This window comes from Adiantum capillus-veneris, chromosome 26 (assembly GCF_014529385.1).
Source record: "Adiantum capillus-veneris isolate H3 chromosome 26, ASM1452938v2, whole genome shotgun sequence".
Taxonomy (NCBI): Eukaryota; Viridiplantae; Streptophyta; class Polypodiopsida; order Polypodiales; family Pteridaceae; genus Adiantum; species Adiantum capillus-veneris.
In genome coordinates, this window is record NC_140956.1 from 91460960 (window position 1) to 91480232 (window position 19273).

Here is a 19273-nt window from a genome sequence, read left to right on the forward strand (position 1 = left end):
CAAGAGGTTCGGGGACGCAAGGGGACCGCTGTACAGGTGATTTGGCGCAATTTCAGGGCTGAAAACAGAGAATTCAGCGTGCTGCAGATTCTCACCAGGTTTTGCAAAGTGCCCGTATGCGTCGGGAAAGTCAGTCAATGCGTGGGAATACTGACTGTGAAGGGTTCTAGTACAGTTATGCTGCCGAAATCGGACTGGAACAGTGGAAATTCAGCCGAGTTTGTGCGGGGCAGCTTGTAGGGAACCACAACGTTTATTCCCTCTTTTGAACAATAAAGAAATACCGAAAGGGGCGCCGAAGTTAGGGGCCAATCTGGTGTCGGTCTACTCATACAGGTGCAATCTAGCAGCCTGTATCCCTCTCCCCTTTGTTGTGTCTTGAAAGTACACGTAAAATAGACGACTAATAATGGGTGAAAGCTAAATCAAGGTTTGAAGTAAAGTCTACCGCCCTTTTTGGATTGAACAGGCCGGTTTCACTATCATCTTGCTGGTGGAGGATAGCTCTATTTGAAGTGCCAGGCCCGTGAGAGTGGACCAAGAAGTTTCCCCCCAAGTGTACTAACGAGCTGTGGAAAGAGCTAGCATAAGCCGAAGAACACGCAGCCAAACCTATTGTGCCAAAGGACAGTACCAAAGATAGTGACGCTGACTCTCCACAAGATGGTCAGAAGTTGCACATGCTGCTGAGAGACCATTATGTACAAGCCAGCTCCCAACTGCTGTAGCTCAATGTGCAACCAGCTCCACAGGAACAAAGTGACTCACCTCAACTGACTGGAGTTTTACAACCTCTCCCAAAAAGTTGACAAGGACTCAGTTGTGAGACCCTCCTCCTGCCAATGAGGTGCTGTAGTAGGACGAGCCTCTCTCCGTGCAGTCAATATATGGCGTCCCAACCGAATAGTGTACTGAAAGAAAGGGCCACCTGGATGATCTGTTGAGGAGAAAGGGTCCCTCGAAAACCACTCTCCATGATCCCACTGCACTCGTGCCAAAGGATAGATCTCCCAAGCCCACAGTCTCCAGTGGCTAGTCTTAAGAGTTCCTCGGTCAGGATCTATGCAACAAGTCCTCCCGCTGTCGTGCAGCTCCACTGCCATGTAGAGAAAAAGAGCAGAGAAATGCAAGCTAAGCTTCTTTGAAGCCTACACATTAAATGGTCAGTGATCAGGGCTTGTTAACAGGCCAAGTCTAATGATTAATGTATGCCAGATGCGGTTTAAAAGGGCCAACTGATGCCTTAATGATGCCAAAAAGGGCTATGATTGAAGTGAGCATAGATGGAAGATTATGACTTAGAATTGCAGTGCTTGAAGTGCTCTACCAGCCTGTCTTTACGGCTCATCGATTGGAGCTACGATGAAGCAGTTATGGCACTTTGAAGTTTAAATCGATTGCAGATCCGTACCGGATTGGGCAACTGCAGCTAAGGTGACAGAGATGAAATGAATGCATGGTCCTAAAGTGCTCTACTTTTGGAGCGCGTCGGTCTTTTCAGATTGGTGATTGGAGTTCCGGTCGCCAAGATATTGGCCGATAAAGATTCATCGGGGCTCGGTTTCGTACCACTCCGGTCGGCTCGTACGGAGTGCCATCTGGGAGATTTTGGCTCTCGCTCGGGATTTGGAGTGCAGCAAAGTAAGTGACTCGAGGAGAATCTTGTCCAAAATTGATAGCAGCTACATGTACATCAAATGTGGTTTACGTCTCATTAAGTATAAAAAGTGCTTGAAGAGCTTCATGTTCGAATGTGACCTCTCGGAATGCATTGATTGCGGGCTATAACCAACAAGGCAGTGCCGATATGCATGACAAATGTGATGCCCTTCATTGGGCCGCCCAATGGCCGCCCAAGACAATCAAATGGCCAATGATTGCCTGCCCAATGTGGCTGTCCAATGCTTGGCAATACCTAGGTCGGCATGTATGCAAAATGTGGTGCCCAACAAGGGCCAAGTGCCACCCACATTAAACCCAAGTGGGTATGGTTGGAGGCCGCCCGCCCAATGAGCAAAGGGCCGCCCATTAGGAGCCCTTCGGTGAGTAAGTGTAAAAATAAATAAATAAATAAATAAAAGAGAAATAGGGAAGGCGTCGAGCAGCCAGCAGCGAGAGATTGTGCAGGAGAAGAAGCGAACGCGCTGGGGTCTGGAAGGCTTGGACGCCGTCGACCATGAAACAAAAATGAATCAGCAGCCTATGGCGACCAGTTGTGGAGCCACTCCCATCGATTTCCATGCTGGTCGAAAATAGCCTACCACGTCATTACCTGGATTCCCGCGCCACGTCAGTCACGGCGCCGTGACTAATGGGCAAGGCAAAAATAAGAAGATAGAGAAGAAAAAGAGGGGCATGCGGGTTGTTGTTGTTCGTAGAAGGGAAGAGGGGAGCAAAGCGGCAAGCAGGGCCCTCTCTCTTGATCTCCCAACAAGCAGGGATCTCTCTCTTGATCTCCCAACAAGCAAGGTGAGGCGAGCTCTCACTATCAATCTCCAATCCAACCAAAGCAAAGGGAAAACTCTCTCTCTCTCTCTTGCTCGACAATCCAAGACAAGCAAGGGCGAGCTCTCTCTCTCGAGCTTGAAGAGGAGGTAAGCAAAGCAAGGGATATAGCATGCGAGCGAGGGGAAGAGGGCATCAACGAAAGATGTCGAAGGAGCTCTCCCTCTCTCTCGATCCCGGGCTCAAGCAAGGTGAGGCGAGGAGGTAATCAAGGCGTGCTTTCTCTCTCTTGATCTCCAATCAAAGCAAGAAGAAAAAGGTCGAACTGGAAAAGAGAAATTACCAAGGCATACAAAGCCTGACGACAATCAAAGTAAGTTGTTTAGAGGAGACGATGAAATTTGTGAGCAAAAATTAAGCCAATGCAAAGCACACAGAGCAGGAAGCTACAGGACAGTCGGCAATAATTGAAGCACGATGATCGACATAGTGAACTTAAATGATGTTTGCAGAATCTTGAATGTAGATGAAATAGATAAAGTGACAGACAAAAGTTTACATCACCGTCATCAGTCTGAAGGTTGATTAATCAATCTGTTAAGCCAGTGTCGTTAACGGCCCGGTTAATTCTGTAAAGCGGGAACTTAAACTCCTAGTTAGCAGATGATCCAAGTGACGGTGCTCCAAGTGACGGTGCTGTTAACAGCCTACCTTGGCTAAGAATTAGGTTGTATTCAATTAATTGATGATTACGGTGATTTCCAGATTCAGTTACATATGTTGTTCTTGTTCTCTCTCTTTCACAACTCCCACAACCAGAGGCCCGACACCTGCCCGGCTCACGTAGCGAACACATATCCCCCGACATCTTTGGTGAACCCAACGCGAAACGAGCCGGGGTGGGAGGTAAAGATGGAGAATTTAGAGCAGATGATGAAGATGATTGCAGAATTAAGTGCGAACGGTTTTGATGATAAGTCAATAGTTCCAGATTTTGCAAAGATGCTTTAATTGGTTCAAGGATCTCTGCTTGAAATAGAGACTGTAAAGAAGAAAAATCGAATGGATGAAGCTTTGGATGCAGCATTAGATGCAGTATACGACGAGAGATGACTCTTTGATGGATACGATCCAGAGGGCTACCTAGAGTGCTACGAGCTGGAGACCAAGGTAAGAGGGATACCAGAAGAACTGATAATCAAATATTTTGAGCAGTTAGTGAGTTCAGATGTGAAGGAGTAGATTCAAGAAGCACAGACCGGAGGTTGTGCAGGTTCAGAGGGGGAGAATGTCGTGCAGCTCCGCTGCCATGTAGATAAAAAGAGCAGAGAAATGCAAGCTAAGCTTCTTTGAAGCCTACACATTAAATGGTCAGTGATCAGGGCTTGTTAACAGGCCAAGTCTAATGATTAATGTATGCCAGATGCGGTTTAAAAGGGCCAACTGATGCCTTAATGATGCCAAAAAGGGCTATGATTGAAGTGATCATAGATGGAAGATTATGACTTAGAATTGTAGTGCTTGAAGTGCTCTACCAGCCTGTCTTTACGGCTCGTCGATTGGAGCTACGATGAAGAAGTTATGGCACTTTGAAGTTTAAATCGATTGCAGATCCGTACCGGATTGGGCAACTACAGCTAAGGTGACAGAGATGAAATGAATGCATGGTCCTGAAGTGCTCTACTTTTGGAGCGCGTCGGTCTTTTCAGATTTGGTGATTGGAGTTCCGATCGCCAAGATATTGGCTGATAAAGATTCACCGGGGCCCGGTTTCGTACCACTCCGGTCGGCTCGTACGGAGTGCCATCTGGGAGATTTTGGCTCTCGCTCGGGATTTGGAGTGCAGCAAAGTAAGTGACTCGAGGAGAATCTTGTCCAAAATTGATAGCAGCTACATGTACATCAAATGTGGTGTACGTCTCATTAAGTATAAAAAGTGCTTGAAGAGCTTCATGTTCGAATGTGACCTCTCGGAATGCATTGATTGCGGGCTATAACCAACAAGGCAGTGCCGATATGCATGAAAAATGTGATGCCCTTCATTGGGCCGCCCAATGGCGGCCCAAGACAATCAAATGGCCAATGATTGCCCACCCAATGTGGCCGTCCAATGCTTGGCAATACCTAGGTCGGCATGTATGCAAAATGTGGTGCCCAACAAGGGCCAAGTGCCACCCACATTAAACCCAAGTGGGTATGGTTGGAGGCCGCCCGCCCAATGAGCAAAGGGCCGCCCACTAGGAGCCCTACCGTGAGTAAGTGTAAAAATAAATAAATAAATAAATAAATAAATAAAAGAGAAATAGGGAAGGCGTCGAGCAGCCAGCAGCGAGAGACTGTGCAGGAGAAGAAGCGAACGCGCTGGGGTCTGGAAGGCTCGGACGCCGTCGACCATGAAACGAAAAAAAATCAGCAGCCCATGGCGACCAGTTGCGGAGCCACTCCCATCGATTTCCATGCTGGTCGAAAATAGCCTGCCACGTCATTACCTGGATTCCCACACGTCAGTCACGGCGCCGTGACTGATGGGCAAGGAAAAAATAAGAAGATAGAGAAGAAAAAGAGGGGCATGCGGGTTTTTGTTGTTCGTAGAAGGGAAGAGGGGAGAAAAGCGGCAAGCAGGGCCCTCTCTCTTGATCTCCCAACAAGCAGGGATCTCTCTCTTGATCTCCCAACAAGCAAGGTGAGGCGAGCTCTCACTATCGATCTCCAATCCAACCAAAGCAAAGGGAAAACTCTCTCTCTCTCTTGCTCGACAATCCAAGACAAGCAAGGGCGAGCTCTCCCTCTCGAGCTTGAAGAGGAGGTAAGAAAATCAAGGGATATAGCATGCGAGCGAGGGGAAGAGGGCATCAACAAAAGATGTCGAAGGAGCTCTCCCTCTCTCTCGATCCAGGGCTCAAGCAAGGTGAGGCGAGGAGGTAATCAAGGCGTGCTTTCTCTCTCTTGATCTCCAATCAAAGCAAGAAGAAAAAGGTCGAACTGGAAAAGAGAAATTACCAAGGCATACAAAGCCTGACGACAATCAAAGTAAGTTGTTTAGAGGAGACGATGAAATTTGTGAGCAATAATTAAGCCAATGCAAAGCACACAGAGCAGGAAGCTACAGGACAGTCGGCAATAATTGAAGCACGATGATCGACATAGTGAACTTAAATGATGTTTGCAGAATCTTGAATGTAGATGAAATAGATAAAGTGACAGACAAAAGTTTACATCACCGTCATCAGTCTGAAGGTTGATTAATCAATCTGTTAAGCCAGTGTCGTTAACGGCCCGGTTAATTCTGTAAAGCGGGAACTTAAACTCCTAGTTAGCAGATGATCCAAGTGACGATGCTGTTAACAGCCTGCCTTGGCTAAGAATTAGGTTGTATTCAATTAATTGATGATTACGGTGATTTCCAGATTCAGTTACATCTGTTGTTCTTGTTCTCTCTCTTTTACACCTCCCACATCCAGAGGCCCGGCGCTCAGATGCCCACCACTCAGATCCTCTGAAAATAGCACTCTGCCACCTGTGGGGCCTCTACTGAAACTTGATGTAAGCGTCTCTCACCCTGTAGCTCGAAAAACAGGGAGGGTACAATCTTTGAGCAAGCCCGAACTAAGATGAGAACATCGAGTCGCGTGAAGGCTCCCATTCATCTGGGTGCTGCTGACTCGAGAGGTGTGAGCCACACAGCTAGTACTGCCTCTGGGATGTCCTCACACATGCTCTACAACCCTCTCATGCCCTGTAGTAGCTGAAAGACATGAAGCTCCTCTAACAAGCCTGAGAACTGTAGCCAGTCACCTAAAGTGCGTACTGAACCCTCTACCATGAGACCCCAAGAAACATGAGGCCTACTACCAACCAAGTGGCCTCTCTGAGTGCTAACCATGGGGTTCCAAACAAGGGGATTTCTCGGGCGCTTCTCCATGCAAGTAGCCTGACGTTGCTCCAGGCCTATTCGGAGCTACTCCCAGGATTGGAGCAGACTCATATAGCGAAGCAATCCTCTAGTCTCCTGCTCAAGCCAACTCTGCTCATCTCTGTGAAAATCCATCTTGTCGAAGGTAGCTAGGGGCCTCCAACCTGAGGCATTTCTAGCACTAAGCCGCTGACGCAAGAACTCCTTCCAAGGCTCCTCTCTTGGAAGAAGTCCTCTGACAATAAGATTCCCTAGAAGGGCTCTGCTCTGCTCTACTCTGCTGGGTCTATGATCCAAAACCGTCCCTAAGAACAAGGAAGAATGATGACCTGCCATGCCACTTTGGCCCGGGCTATCTGAGTGTCACGCCCTGACCAAAGGAAGTTCCCGATCAGCCTCTCTACCTGGTTGATGCAAGAACTCGAAAAGATCCAACAAGAAGTGATGTACCACATAGTAGCCAACAACACTTGGTTGGCCCCTACAACTCTACCTGCCAGAGAAAGTTGTGCGGAGCTCCAATGTAACAGCTTCCTCTTGATGGACAAGAGGACGGGAGCAATCTACTGCTTGGGAGACAAGTCCAAGCCAACCTGACAGCCCAAGTATCGAACTGCAGTCCTTGGGGAAATCCATCTAAAACCCACACCTAGCATCCCAATCTGGTGTAGAAGCACTACGAACCGAGAAAGCCATTGCCTTTCTCCAGTTGATCAGTGTGCCTGATGCACAACAAAATGTCTCAAGAGCTTGCTCATACCTGTGAAGGTTGGCCTCATGGACATCCAAGTACAAGGCTGACTCCTATGCAAACTCGGCATCGAATAGCTCATCTCTCCGAATACGGAGCGCTAAGCCATGTAAACCAACCTGCTGTGAGACTAAAAACTTGCTCATCGCCTCAACATAGAACAGGAAGAGGAAGGGGGAAAGAGGGCAGCCCTGTCTGACCGAACGTGTGAGCATGAAACGATCACCTCTACCTCCTGACAAAAGTACTTGGATGTGTGCCGTCTGTACAGATCTGCCACACCTCTGATCCAAGCGTAGAGTGCCCTCCCAAAATTCCCACTCAACTCTATCGTAGGCCTTCTCAAAATTGAGAAGAAGTATCACCAGATCCTTACCACAGAGCCGCACAAGGACATAAGCCTCCCAAAAAGTAAAGATGTTGTCAAGGATATTACGCTCCTTGTCAAAACTTTTCTGTGTCCCATGTATAATGCTCTCTAGAAGTGGTTGAATCCTCAAACTCAGAGCCTTGACAAGAATTTTGTAGGATGAGTTGAGGATGGTGATGGGTCGCCACTGTCAAATCTCATCCAAGGAGCCACCCTCCTTGGGAATGAGGTAAATCAAGCCCTCACTCATGCTGTCAGGCATCTCTCCTGTGTGGAAGATGTACTGAAAAGCACTATAGATGAAGATCTTTAAACCATTGGTCAGGTGAGATCTATAGAGATTAAAGAATGCTCACTGAAAACATTCACTATTATTGAATTGGCATATGTCACCATCCATCCATAAAGTTTCTTGCTTCTAAGAGAATATACCTCTTCTTCCCATTAAAGTGTGCACACATTCCTAGTCGAGAATACACCATTCTCCCATAGGTGAATAGGGTCAATAAGTCTCTTATGTTATGGTGTGTCACTCGGCATAGAGTGATCTTTTCCTTGAGACTTAGACTTAGCTCTTAATTGGTTGTCACTCTTTAGCCTTAGGTTTTTACATGTAGGCTATTGTAAGGGTCCATATCATATGACTTTATTCAAAGTCCCTATGTTGACAAAGTATTTTGAGTATCATAGGTCATATTTATTCACACTAGTATTCAAATCACAAGCAATTAAGAGTTGGTAACATGGTGTGTGTGATTCTTGAAGGTGTGTAGAGCATGCGATATTTGCATGTGGTGAGCATGGAAGCAAAGAGAGACATGATACATAGGAACTGCACTTAGTGAAGGAGAATGTGTGTGTAGTTCCTTTAAATTACATACTGGAAGGATAAATATTATTATTAACGATGTAGGGTTAGTCAAGGGATGGGTGGTTATTAAGGCATTTACCCGAACAATCTCCCACTTAAAGACCAATGTGGTCATAATTGGCTATAACTACAAATAGTATCTACAATTGTAAAGCGTGTGACAACTTCACCCTGGGTGATGGATCATTGCAAACATACAAAGAAAGATTAGTAGCACAACTTACAAGATGTTTCACTCTAAGGTTTTGATATTTGTGAAATCTTTGTGCAATAGCTTCTATGACTAGTACTTGCAAAGTACTTGCTTAGGCTACTACTTTGAATTGCCAATGTTTCAAAAGGATGTGAAAGCAACTTTTTTGAATAGATAGCTGGACAAGAAGGCTTATGTAACTAATCCACTAGGGGTTGAGCTGCTGAGCATTCAAAAAATTAGGTTTGCACATTGAAAATAGACACCCAAGTCATGGTACAAAAGAATATATATATATATATATTTAAAAGGTTTTGGTTTCGGAAGAAGTGATTTCAATGTATATTTTATATGTGCTAAAAGAGAATGGGATGTATGTCATTGTTATCTTGTATGTACATGGCTTGATGTTCATAGGTGATCATAAAGCATCCATTGGTTATCAAATTATTGGCAAGAGTTAAGCTCAGAATTTGAGATGAGAGACTTTACGAATTTATAATATTGCTTGGAAATTGTATAGAAAACTTCAAATGGCATTTCCATTTGTTAGGAAAATTATGAAACAAAAATCCTAAAGGCTCTTAGGGTATTCACTCTATATTAGCATATAGTGGCACATGCTCGAGGGGTGCACTATGTAATCATGTTAATGTATAACGTGAGTTCAATAGAAGGGGTTTTAGAATGCAAAAAAATTAGGCAATTTAACAGAGATACATTAAAATAAGGGTTTTTTATATATAATTTTGAAAAAAAAATCTAAAATAAAGAGTCATTTTATTCATTCAGACATGTTAAAAGAGGGGTTTTTTTAATACCCCATGAATGCATGGTATATAGAGGGGTACTGAACGGTGAAACCCTGAGGGCACACGAATGTACAAAAGGGGAGGGGGGGGGGGGAGGTGTTTCCTCAAGAGAATTCTTGCAAATTTGGGCATTCAAGTGAAACCAAAAACAACACTTCATTGTGACAACAAACGTTGCATGCTCATAACAACCATGTTTTCCATACATATTGAGATTCAATAACATTTGTTCAGAGACAATATTGAGGGTTCCATTGTGAAGGTGGAGTATTTTCCTAATGAAGACACTTGTGTATATGAATCTGTCCCAAAGCTCTTGGGAAGGACCAACTACTTTAAAATCGTTTTTGACTTAGAGTTGGCCCTTGGCCAACCTAGTTCATCCTGATTAATCTTCCCATTAATCTTCCCAAGAACATCATAGGGGGGATATTAGTATATACTCAATGCCAGGAACATCATAGGGGGGATATTAGCATATACTCAATGCCACCTCTGAGCATGTATTTCATCTTGATTGATGGTAGGTCCCCGGTTATGAGGAGAATCCATTTATACATATTCAGTGGTGGGATTTGTGACTTAAAAACTGAAATGATTGTATTTGTGATGATTCATGATAGCGACCCAATCATAAGCCCACCTTTAGGATCCAAGGAATCGAAAGTAATCCTCGCTAGATTTGGCCTCCGGCTCGACTTCATGGATAATGCCCTCGAGAAAAATTTATACGGAATTTTTTTGGAATGTTTACTTTGATACTATATCATGTATATTCTTCGATCAGTGCTATCTAGTGTGGACGGTGATCATGGCCAATGGCGACGTGTGGTACATACAAGTCAAGGACACCCAAACCATCTGTGTTGTATACGACCCTTTCTCGATAGTATAAATAGAGAAAATTTCCATAAGCCAAAGCGTACTTTGTTATGGATATTCAACCCCTACTACTTGTATGCATTATTAGCTTGAGTTGTGTAAGTCACTATCCATGCTCAATGTTCACAGCGCATTGGTGTACAACGCCATCATATTATACAAAGTTCGAAATCAAAATTTTTAATTACCTCCATTGCTTAATTTGCATTGTTGTCGACTTCTACTTAGGAAAGTTGTTATTTATCATATAGATTGTTTCTTGGAAAACCACAAAGCAAGGTAAATAAGTGAAAGGTCACGGTGGCTTTCTAAAAAATTAAGAAAGTGACAAAGCCATTAGGTTGAGTTTAACTAGAATCAGTGTTCGAAAAAGGATTGCCTTAGCTTAGCCTTGAGCCGGTTGAAAATCAAAACTAGCCGGTTGCAAACCATGATAAAGGAAAGAAAAACGATGAAATATGTGAGAAAATAGTTTTAAAATCTTATAAATTTATGATAATATTTTTGGTTCGCTTCTTGTGAGAAGAATGCCCGTTGCTTAATAAAAGAGACTTTTTTGAATATTGACTAGAATTAATGTATAGAATGCCAAAAAAGTCAAGCCATGTAAGATTGTGAAATGAAATGTGAAACAAAAAGAACTCTTCAATATGTGTGTATCGATATAAATTTTTACAAGAATTACGCAAGGTGAAGCTTCACTTTAATTTTCTAAAATAAAACAATAGAAAGCAACAATTTACAAAAGTAAAGACATGTCATGTGGAATGAAAGGTGAAATATAAAAAATCTATTTACTATTTTAAAACTGAAAAAACATCATCACTTAAAACATTGAAAGTATCCCTAGCCTAACTCTCCTCTAAGGCTTTTTTTCCAAGAAAGGCAAAAAACTTAGAAGGCTTTTCACAAGTTAAGGGTTTTAATGTTATTGAAACCTTTGGACCCAACAGCTTGCATAAACACTTTTTACACACTATTAAATGGTTTGGTCAATTACTAAGAATTGGCTGGTTCTTCAAATGGCTGTGAGACCAACTTTTGTGAATGGACAGCTCAAGAAGGAGGTATATTTAGGTCTAGCAACTCTGCCAATTATGGTGGAGTTCTAGTAACTCTGTCAATTATGGCAGAGTTGAGATGGGGAGGGCAGGGTAAACTTTGCCTAAGTGTGAAAAAGTTTGTGAGCAAGAGGAGCCCATTTCCAAGTAAAATTAGTACATTTTTATTTGTGTGTGCAAGCGTTTAACAAGCACATGAGATTCTGAACACTGTTGGGGAAATATGTGTCTACTTAGCTGGAAAATGCTGCTTAATTAGGAGCGGAGAGAAATTAAGGACAAAACCAGTCCCAAACCAGCAAAAAATAGAGTATATATATATATATATATATATAAAGGGCAAAAAACAGAAATTTTAGCAAAAGGATTTCCGTTTGTTTAATGCTCATCCATAGCAATATAGCAGTGGTATTAATTAATCCTTTTTGTAATTCAAGTTGAGTGAAGACAATATAAGAAATATGTAATATGTACCCTAGTGATGCCAGAGGCAGCAGCTGCATTAAGCGACATTATCTCCACAAGAAAATTCGCATCGTCCCTGGCTGATCATCATTTTCTGATGAGGGTGTGGCGGCCCTGCAAATAATTTGTTCATGTCTCGTCTTCTCCACGCAAGCCTGCAGACAATTGCAACGTCAGGAGTTATAGTAGCTCTCAATATTGCAAGAGATTATAATTTCCTATGAGCATCAGACAACTATTACCACATTTGTTGGACGAGCTGCCGAGCTTCTATATTATGCTCATGAGCAGAGAATGGGAGCTCAAAGCTGGTCAGCAGCTGCCATTGCAGCGCGCCTCGACCGCGCCTCGACCAAATGCAGAGAATTGAAGCTGAGTGAAGGGATCCATGTATTAAGGGCCCTTAATGCTAATTATGATAGGTACAATATGATTGGAAAATCTAAAAGTGTGCTGATCAGCTACAGATAATGGGTAATTCGGGTGAAATTAAGGAACGGGAGGTTATTTTGCAGGCGAATTGTGGCTGAAATTAGCCCGACCAATTATGGGCGATTTTGTGTGATTAGCAGAATGGATCGATGAGGTTGGAGTGATTACTGTGTCGAAATTTTGGGAGTGCATGCGCGTGTGTGTACTGTGTGTGTGTGTGTGTGTGTGTGTGTTGGTCTGAGAGAGAGAGAGAGAGAGAGAGAGAGCAGACTTTGTGATGTAAAAGGCGTGGAGGCCGCGGGTGGAGCTGGTGAAGATTGAAGCGCTGGGCCACCGCAGCAGCATTGTATACTAAAGAAAGATATTTCATGTCCTTATGGATTTGCTTTTCTCTGTCCTTTCTCTTGCTCACTCCTGATGTCATCCCAAATCCCTGCTTAATACTTATTATGGGTCTTTCTGTTACTCGCTCACTCCTGAGGTCATCCCATCCCAAACCCATTCACAAAAAGTAAGTCTTTTCTCCCACAAAGAGCCCTTGAGAGACGCATAAAGAAAGACCTTCAACTTTCAAGTTGAGCCTTCAACGGAATTCCCAACGGTGTTTACATAATAAAACTGGCACGTTCTAGACTCTAGGTAACAGGGCCAATCTTTTTTGGCCTCGAGTAGGCCATAGCAGGGCTAGAAAGATACATTTTTCCTACTAGTAGATAATAAGAGCAAACTTGAAATTCTACCGGTTTTTAGGTCAAAATTTCAAGCTTTTGCCGGTATTTCCACTAAAACTTATGTAAATTTGCCGGTTTTGTTCAAGGCATGCTCAAAATCTTATCGGGATTTTATGATTTTAGCTGGTTAAAATACATTGTACCGTGGTTTTTTTCTAACACTGGGCCATAGAGGAGAGATTGGCAAAGTCGTGCAAACCTCTCACCATCACATCTATACTATACTAGTATGCCCAGCCGCCTTCGGCGGCCTCTCCTCAGCACTAAAGGGCACGGAGCATTAAATGAAGCTCCGGCCATGGGATCGACGAGCGCGAGTGGAAACACAGACATCGAGAGATCGCGGACTGTTAGATCGCCGAAAAGTAAACTCGGACGCCGAAAGGTAAACTCGGACGTCGAAAGGTAAACTTGGACAAAAACTGCATGGGGGGCGAGTTTATTTATCATGCTTAAGTCTCCTACCATGGTCACAATGTGCGTGCGGGCGAAGTGGATAGCGCATGAGCCTCGCGTGTGGGAGGTCGTAGGTTCGACTCGCGGGGGTGCATGAGGCGATACCATTTTTTGTGCCCTTTAGTGTTGAGGGTGGCCTCTCTCTCTCTCTCTCTCTCTCTCTCTCTCTCTCTATCGCGTGCAGGGACTTCTTTAAGTTTTGGATTTTAGCCTTCATGTCGCAGATTACAATACGTGTAAAGGGCTCCCCCTTCCGCCATATTATGTTAATATAATGCAACTTACAAATTTCAAGCAAGAAGAAGGCCTCCATGTGTCATGCATTGTTCACTTCACAAAAATCCTGATCAAACATCTAATGTAAAATGCAAAAGTGAAGGGTAAGATTTAACATGGAGAGGGAAATTAAAAGCCTTTCACAATGTACACTGGAAAGACAAAAAACTTTCAATTCTACATAGAATAAATTTGGTTAACAAAAATCTGATTTTTAATGATATATTTGATTTGTTTTACGAAGAGTCTTTTTTCAAGATCAATATTGATACCTTTTAGAATTTTGTGTAAGTTTTTATTTTTTAAAGCGGCTGAGAAAAAGGAGAAGGTTCGCATGTCTGCATATCGATTTAGGTCGGTCTTGCTTTGAGGGCATGTATGGAAATAAAGGGGTTGTTATCTACATTATTCACACATACACACACACACACACACATTTTTTACGATTGAACTCATGGGGACTCCTACTTACCAGGGACACCCTTGCCCTTCAATTTCCAAGACATTGTTATTTTCTTAATATTATCATGTATTTTTAAAAGAGTATCTAACATTTTTTCCTATACGAAAAGAGAAACATGCCTTGAAATGGGTAAATGTCTAACAAGAACCAACCCTAACATTGGCATCCCATATAGGGAGAGAGATTTCCTAATTGACGGGTCTTTTATCAATTCACTAGTACAACGGCGCCGCCTTCGGCGGCAGCATTGCCTCTTGCAGGACTATGTGGACTCTCTCTCTCTCTCTCTCTCTCTCTCTCTCTCTCTCTCTCACGCCTCAGAATGCCTTCTCTCTCTAAAGTACAGTATGCCACTCACCCACTATGTGTGTGTGTTTGTGTGTGTGCCTTGACTTGCACACCACGCAACACACGACTCTCCCTCCTCCCCCCCCCCCCCCCCCCCCCCCCCCTTCGACGGCGGCATTGCCTCTTGCAGGACTATGTGGACTCTCTCTGTCTCTCTTGCCTCAGAATTCCTTCTCTCTCTAAAGTACAGTATGCCACTCACACACTATGTGTGTGTGTGTGTGTGCCTCGACCTGCACACCACGCAACACACGACTCTCTCCCTCCCTCCCTCCCCCCCCCCCCCCCCCCCCCCCCTCTCTCTCTCTCGCTCGCTCGCTCGTAATTTGGTAAGTTCCCCAACCACTCTCTTATCTCTCTGTGCCTCGACCTGTACATCACATGACACACGTCTCTCTCTCTCTCTCTCTCTCTCTCTCTCTCTCTCTCTCTCTCTCTCTCTCTCTCTCTCTAGGATGGGCTGGTAGGCGTCCTCTCTCTCTCTCATGCCTATATACACATGCGACTTTTGTCTAGATGACTGTCTCTCTCTCTCTCTCTCTCTCTCTCTCTCTCTCTCTCTAGGTCGTCGGGGCTGAAGGGAACGGTGCCGGATCAAGCTTCTTGCGACACGTGGTCGGGGGATGGGCTGGAATTCCTTCCTGCCTATATATACTATAGACATTGTATTCTTTTAAAGCAACCCACTACCACGAATATCAACATGTATCCTATTGCCTTGGTACAAATCCTTCTTCTTAGCATGCATCCGCCGCGTTGTCGTGTCGTGCCTTGGAGCCCAAGTTATAGACACGTCTCATCGCAGATCTCCCCCTCTATCCCAGAGAGAGAGAGAGAGAGAGAGAGAGAGAGAGAGAGAGAGAGAGAGAGAGGTTGCTCTGGTAGTCTTCAGTGTTCGTGAAAAATGTGTCTTAGCTTAATATCGTGCAGTTCCAATTCCAAAAATGTTGGTTGATGGCAAGGGAAAAACGAGAAATTCGACCAAAAATAGAGAAAAAGGTGTGAAAATCCGAAAAATAACCTTATTTTTTAAATTTCCTCTTGACAAAATCAAGGAAAGGAACTTTGTATGTGTGGAAAAATGATTTTTCCCAAACACAGGGAGTAGGTGCTGCAATGTTCTCTCTCTCTCTCTCTACGCATTGATGTAAAGACATAAATTTTCAGAGTTATGGAAGGCGTTTCTATAGCAGCATTTCCGAAGTGAACAGGTTCAAGAAAATTGAGTCTCATCTCTTATTTTACATACAATGTCCTCCGGCACTCGCAAGGGTTCTTCTTCTTCAACAAGGTCCACAACCATTGTGGAAAATGATCCAAAATCTCCTAAGTGTAGAAATAGCAACACAACCACCCAACCAACGACATCGGAAATCATGATCATGGCGTACTTGGTATCATTGCAAGAGACCATAAACAAACAAGGCGAAGACTTACGAGCACTTGCAATGGAGAATGGCACACTAAGGGTACTTGTGGTTGAGAATGAGAATCTCAAGAGGACACTTGAGATGCAAACAACACGTTTGATGCAACTTGAAGAGGAAGTCAAGAAATGTAAAGGCTCTCTTGTGGACTTGAATGCTTTGAAGGAGCGGATGAGCAAAGTAGAGCATGACCATGTATTAAAAGAGGAGAAATTTGACACTATGAGCCGGGATGCATGCGACATGAAAAATGTATGCACAAACAAGTCTTGGGCTGATGTATGTGGTAGCAATGTGGTTTCTAATTCCTCACTTATGCAAGCTATGGTTTAAACAAAGAATGTTGAGAATGTGGATGTGGAGGAGTTGAAGGAACGGGAGCGACGTTCCAAGAACATTGTATTCCTGGAATTCCCGAAGAGAAGTTAGAGACATCTCCTTCTCTTGCCATTGTTATTGAAGATTTCTTCAAAACCCACTTTGGTATGTCCGGAGTTATGGTCTATGGAGCACATAGAGTGGGGAAGCAAGGAGCTCCTCGCTCGGGAGAACGGCCAATTGTCTGCACCATGCCGGATGAGACCAAGCGAAAGATTATCCTTGATAATAGTTGGATCTATTTGAGGGATACAATTTTTTTTGTATGTGAAGATCACACTATTAAGCAACAAAATATGCATCGCAAGGCATGTGAGGAAAAGAATAATAAAAACAAGGAGATCTCTCATGAAGAAAATGTGTCCAAGGAGGAGGCAAGTCCCTCAAGCAAATAGGGATGCGTGACCTATGAGACCGAGTTACAATTGAAAATATGCTTTTGGAATTGTAATGGATATCCATGGAATGCGGGGGTTAGCATTGATGAACTAACAAGCAAAGCCGATGTTGTACTTCTTGTTGAAACTTGGGAGCATGATATACACAGGATTAACGGCTTGGAGGATTACAATGTACATTCATTGATGTGGTCAAAGAATCTCAAGCAATGAAGAGGACAAGGAGGGGTAGCATGTATGGTTAATAAAGGATTGGAAGATTTTGTATCAATTGTGAAAGATGACAAGTACAATCGTTATGTATGGCTGAAAATTATGACACCAAAAAGAGCATCCATTTTTGTAGCCGGTTGTTACAATATTCCTCATCATGATTCCCCCTTTTATGCTTGCATGGATAGAGATCAGCCATTTTTTGTTTTAGAAGAGGAAATTGCTTATTTCAAAGGTAAAGGTGATGTTATTGTATTTGGGGATATGAATGCTCGCACAAAAACATTGCAGCATGATACTCAACAATTTGATATGCCATACATTTCAAGGGAGTTGGAGGAAGTTCACTTGTATGATCGTACTTCAATGGATGAGAAAGAGCCGGATCACTATGGAAAGTTACTTTTATACATGTGTAATAGCACGGGTATGCTCATTGCTAATGGTGTATCTTTGTGGAGTGGAACCAATGGATTTACATGTAGGAGACATAATGGGGATAGTGTGATTGACTATATGCTACACTCCGAAGCCATCATGTATCGCATAAAGAGTTTTATGTTTGGTCAATGGACCCCGGAATCCGACCATCGCACCTTATGTATTGACCTTTCATGTGGAGAAGCAACTAAGCATGATAATCTCATCAAAAGGAAAGAGAAATTATCACTATGTATGGATTTCGAACGGGTACCAATGTACATTGAAATGGTTGAGCAAAAATTATGGATGACAAAGCTTCAATATGATGCACCATTGGAAACTAAATGGGAAGCTTTCAAGAAAGCTATTTGTTCTTGTGCGGAAAAAATGCTTTTCCATAAAGCATCTCCATGGTATCAATAAAGATAGATCACGCAAAAGGTGGTTTGATAAAGAATGTCAAGATGCTCGAAAGTCCTTGATAAAGCTTGATGCAACTATGGACAAAGACAATTATCAAAGTCATTTGCATACATACAAGGCATTGATCCAAAAGAAGAGAAGAAGATGGGAAGTAAAGCAACAAGTTTTTCAAGTCCAAGAAAATCCACATGCATGTGGAAGATTTTGGAGAAACTTGAGGGGCAAGCGGGTTGAGAATTTTGGTAACTTGAGTCTAGTGGATATGTACACACATTGTAGGAAATTGTATGAGCAAGCAAATGCTAAAAAAATACCATTTTATGGTTCACTCCCATGTATGCCCTCTTTTTTTACTATTGAGGATGTATGCGGTGGGCTTGAAAAGGAACTCCTTGCAGTTATACATGCCTTAGACTCATGGAAGCACTATTTATTGGGGACTCCTTTCATTCCGCGAACGGATCACCAAAGTCTTAAGTACTTCATGACGCAGACCAAGCTCTCCGACAAACAAATGAGGTGGGCAAATTTCCTTTCGCAATTTCATTTTCATATTGCTCACATTGCTGGCAAGCATAATCAAGTAGCTGATGCACTCTCAAGACGGCCGAGAGTGAATGCGGTTTCCATAGAAACTTAGAATGATCTATCTTCAATGATAGATGAGTATGCTATTGATCCCGATTTTAGAGATGTGATTTCAGCCCTTGCATTAGGGAAGAAAGAAGAACCATTTACTTTACAAGATGGTTATCTTCTCTATGGCAATAGACTATGCGTTACTAACTCACTACGTGAGAAAGTAATGTATGAATCTCATGCTCCACCTTATGCGGGGCATAGAGGGATTCAGTCTACCTTAAAGGTAATTGAAACATATTTCTATTGGCCTACCATGAAAGTGAACATACAAGAGTATGTTTCCAAATGTGTGGTATGCCAAAAGACAAAATTTGATAGAGGGAAGCAACTTGGATTGCTTCAACCCTTGCCAATCCCTAATTCACCATGGGAGAGCATATCCATGGATTTTATCTTTGGATTGCCTAAGTCTATCCATGGGAATACGGGAATATGGACGATAGTAGACAGGTTTAGTAAACAAGCTCATTCTATACCTGTCAAAAAGACTATCAAAGCCCATCAAATGGCAACCCTCTTTATTTCACAAATTTTCAAGTACCATGGCTTGCCCATGTCCATAGTGTCGGATAGAGATCCTAGAATGACCAGTAATTTCTGGAAGGGTCTCTTTGAGAATTTAGGAACAAGGCTAAAATTCTCTTCGGCCTATCATCCACAAACTGATGGCCAAAGTGAAATAGCTAACCTAACCATTCTCGATCTACTAAAAGCCTATGTAACGGAAGTAGATCAAAGATCCCAATGGGAGAAGTACTTACCCTTAGTGGAGTATGCTTACAATAACACTATACATACTTCCACAGGAAAAGCGCCTTTTGAGGTAATTGAGGGAAGATCAAAAATTCCCTTGCTACTTAAGGTACATGGGAAGATCTTCGCTGCAGATGAGTATAGCCG

General features: G+C 43.1%; 1 protein-coding gene across 3 annotated transcripts in view; it reads right to left on the bottom strand.

Moving 5' to 3' along the window:
• Positions 1-12526, bottom strand: part of LOC147423814 (uncharacterized) — a 29861-nt gene extending 17335 nt beyond the window's left edge. The window contains exons 1-2 of one of the 3 annotated variants that reach the window (XM_086501836.1): positions 12006-12526; positions 11773-11918 (exon numbers count right to left, since the gene is read on the bottom strand). In XM_086501836.1, the coding sequence (XP_086357962.1) occupies positions 11773-11801 (29 nt within the window). In that variant the 5' untranslated portion in view covers positions 11802-11918; positions 12006-12526. The remainder of the gene's footprint in view (positions 1-11772; positions 11919-12005) is intronic. The other 2 variants (XM_086501835.1, XM_086501834.1) reach the window with 2 other exon arrangements.
• Between the last annotated feature and the right edge of the window lie 6747 nt (positions 12527-19273).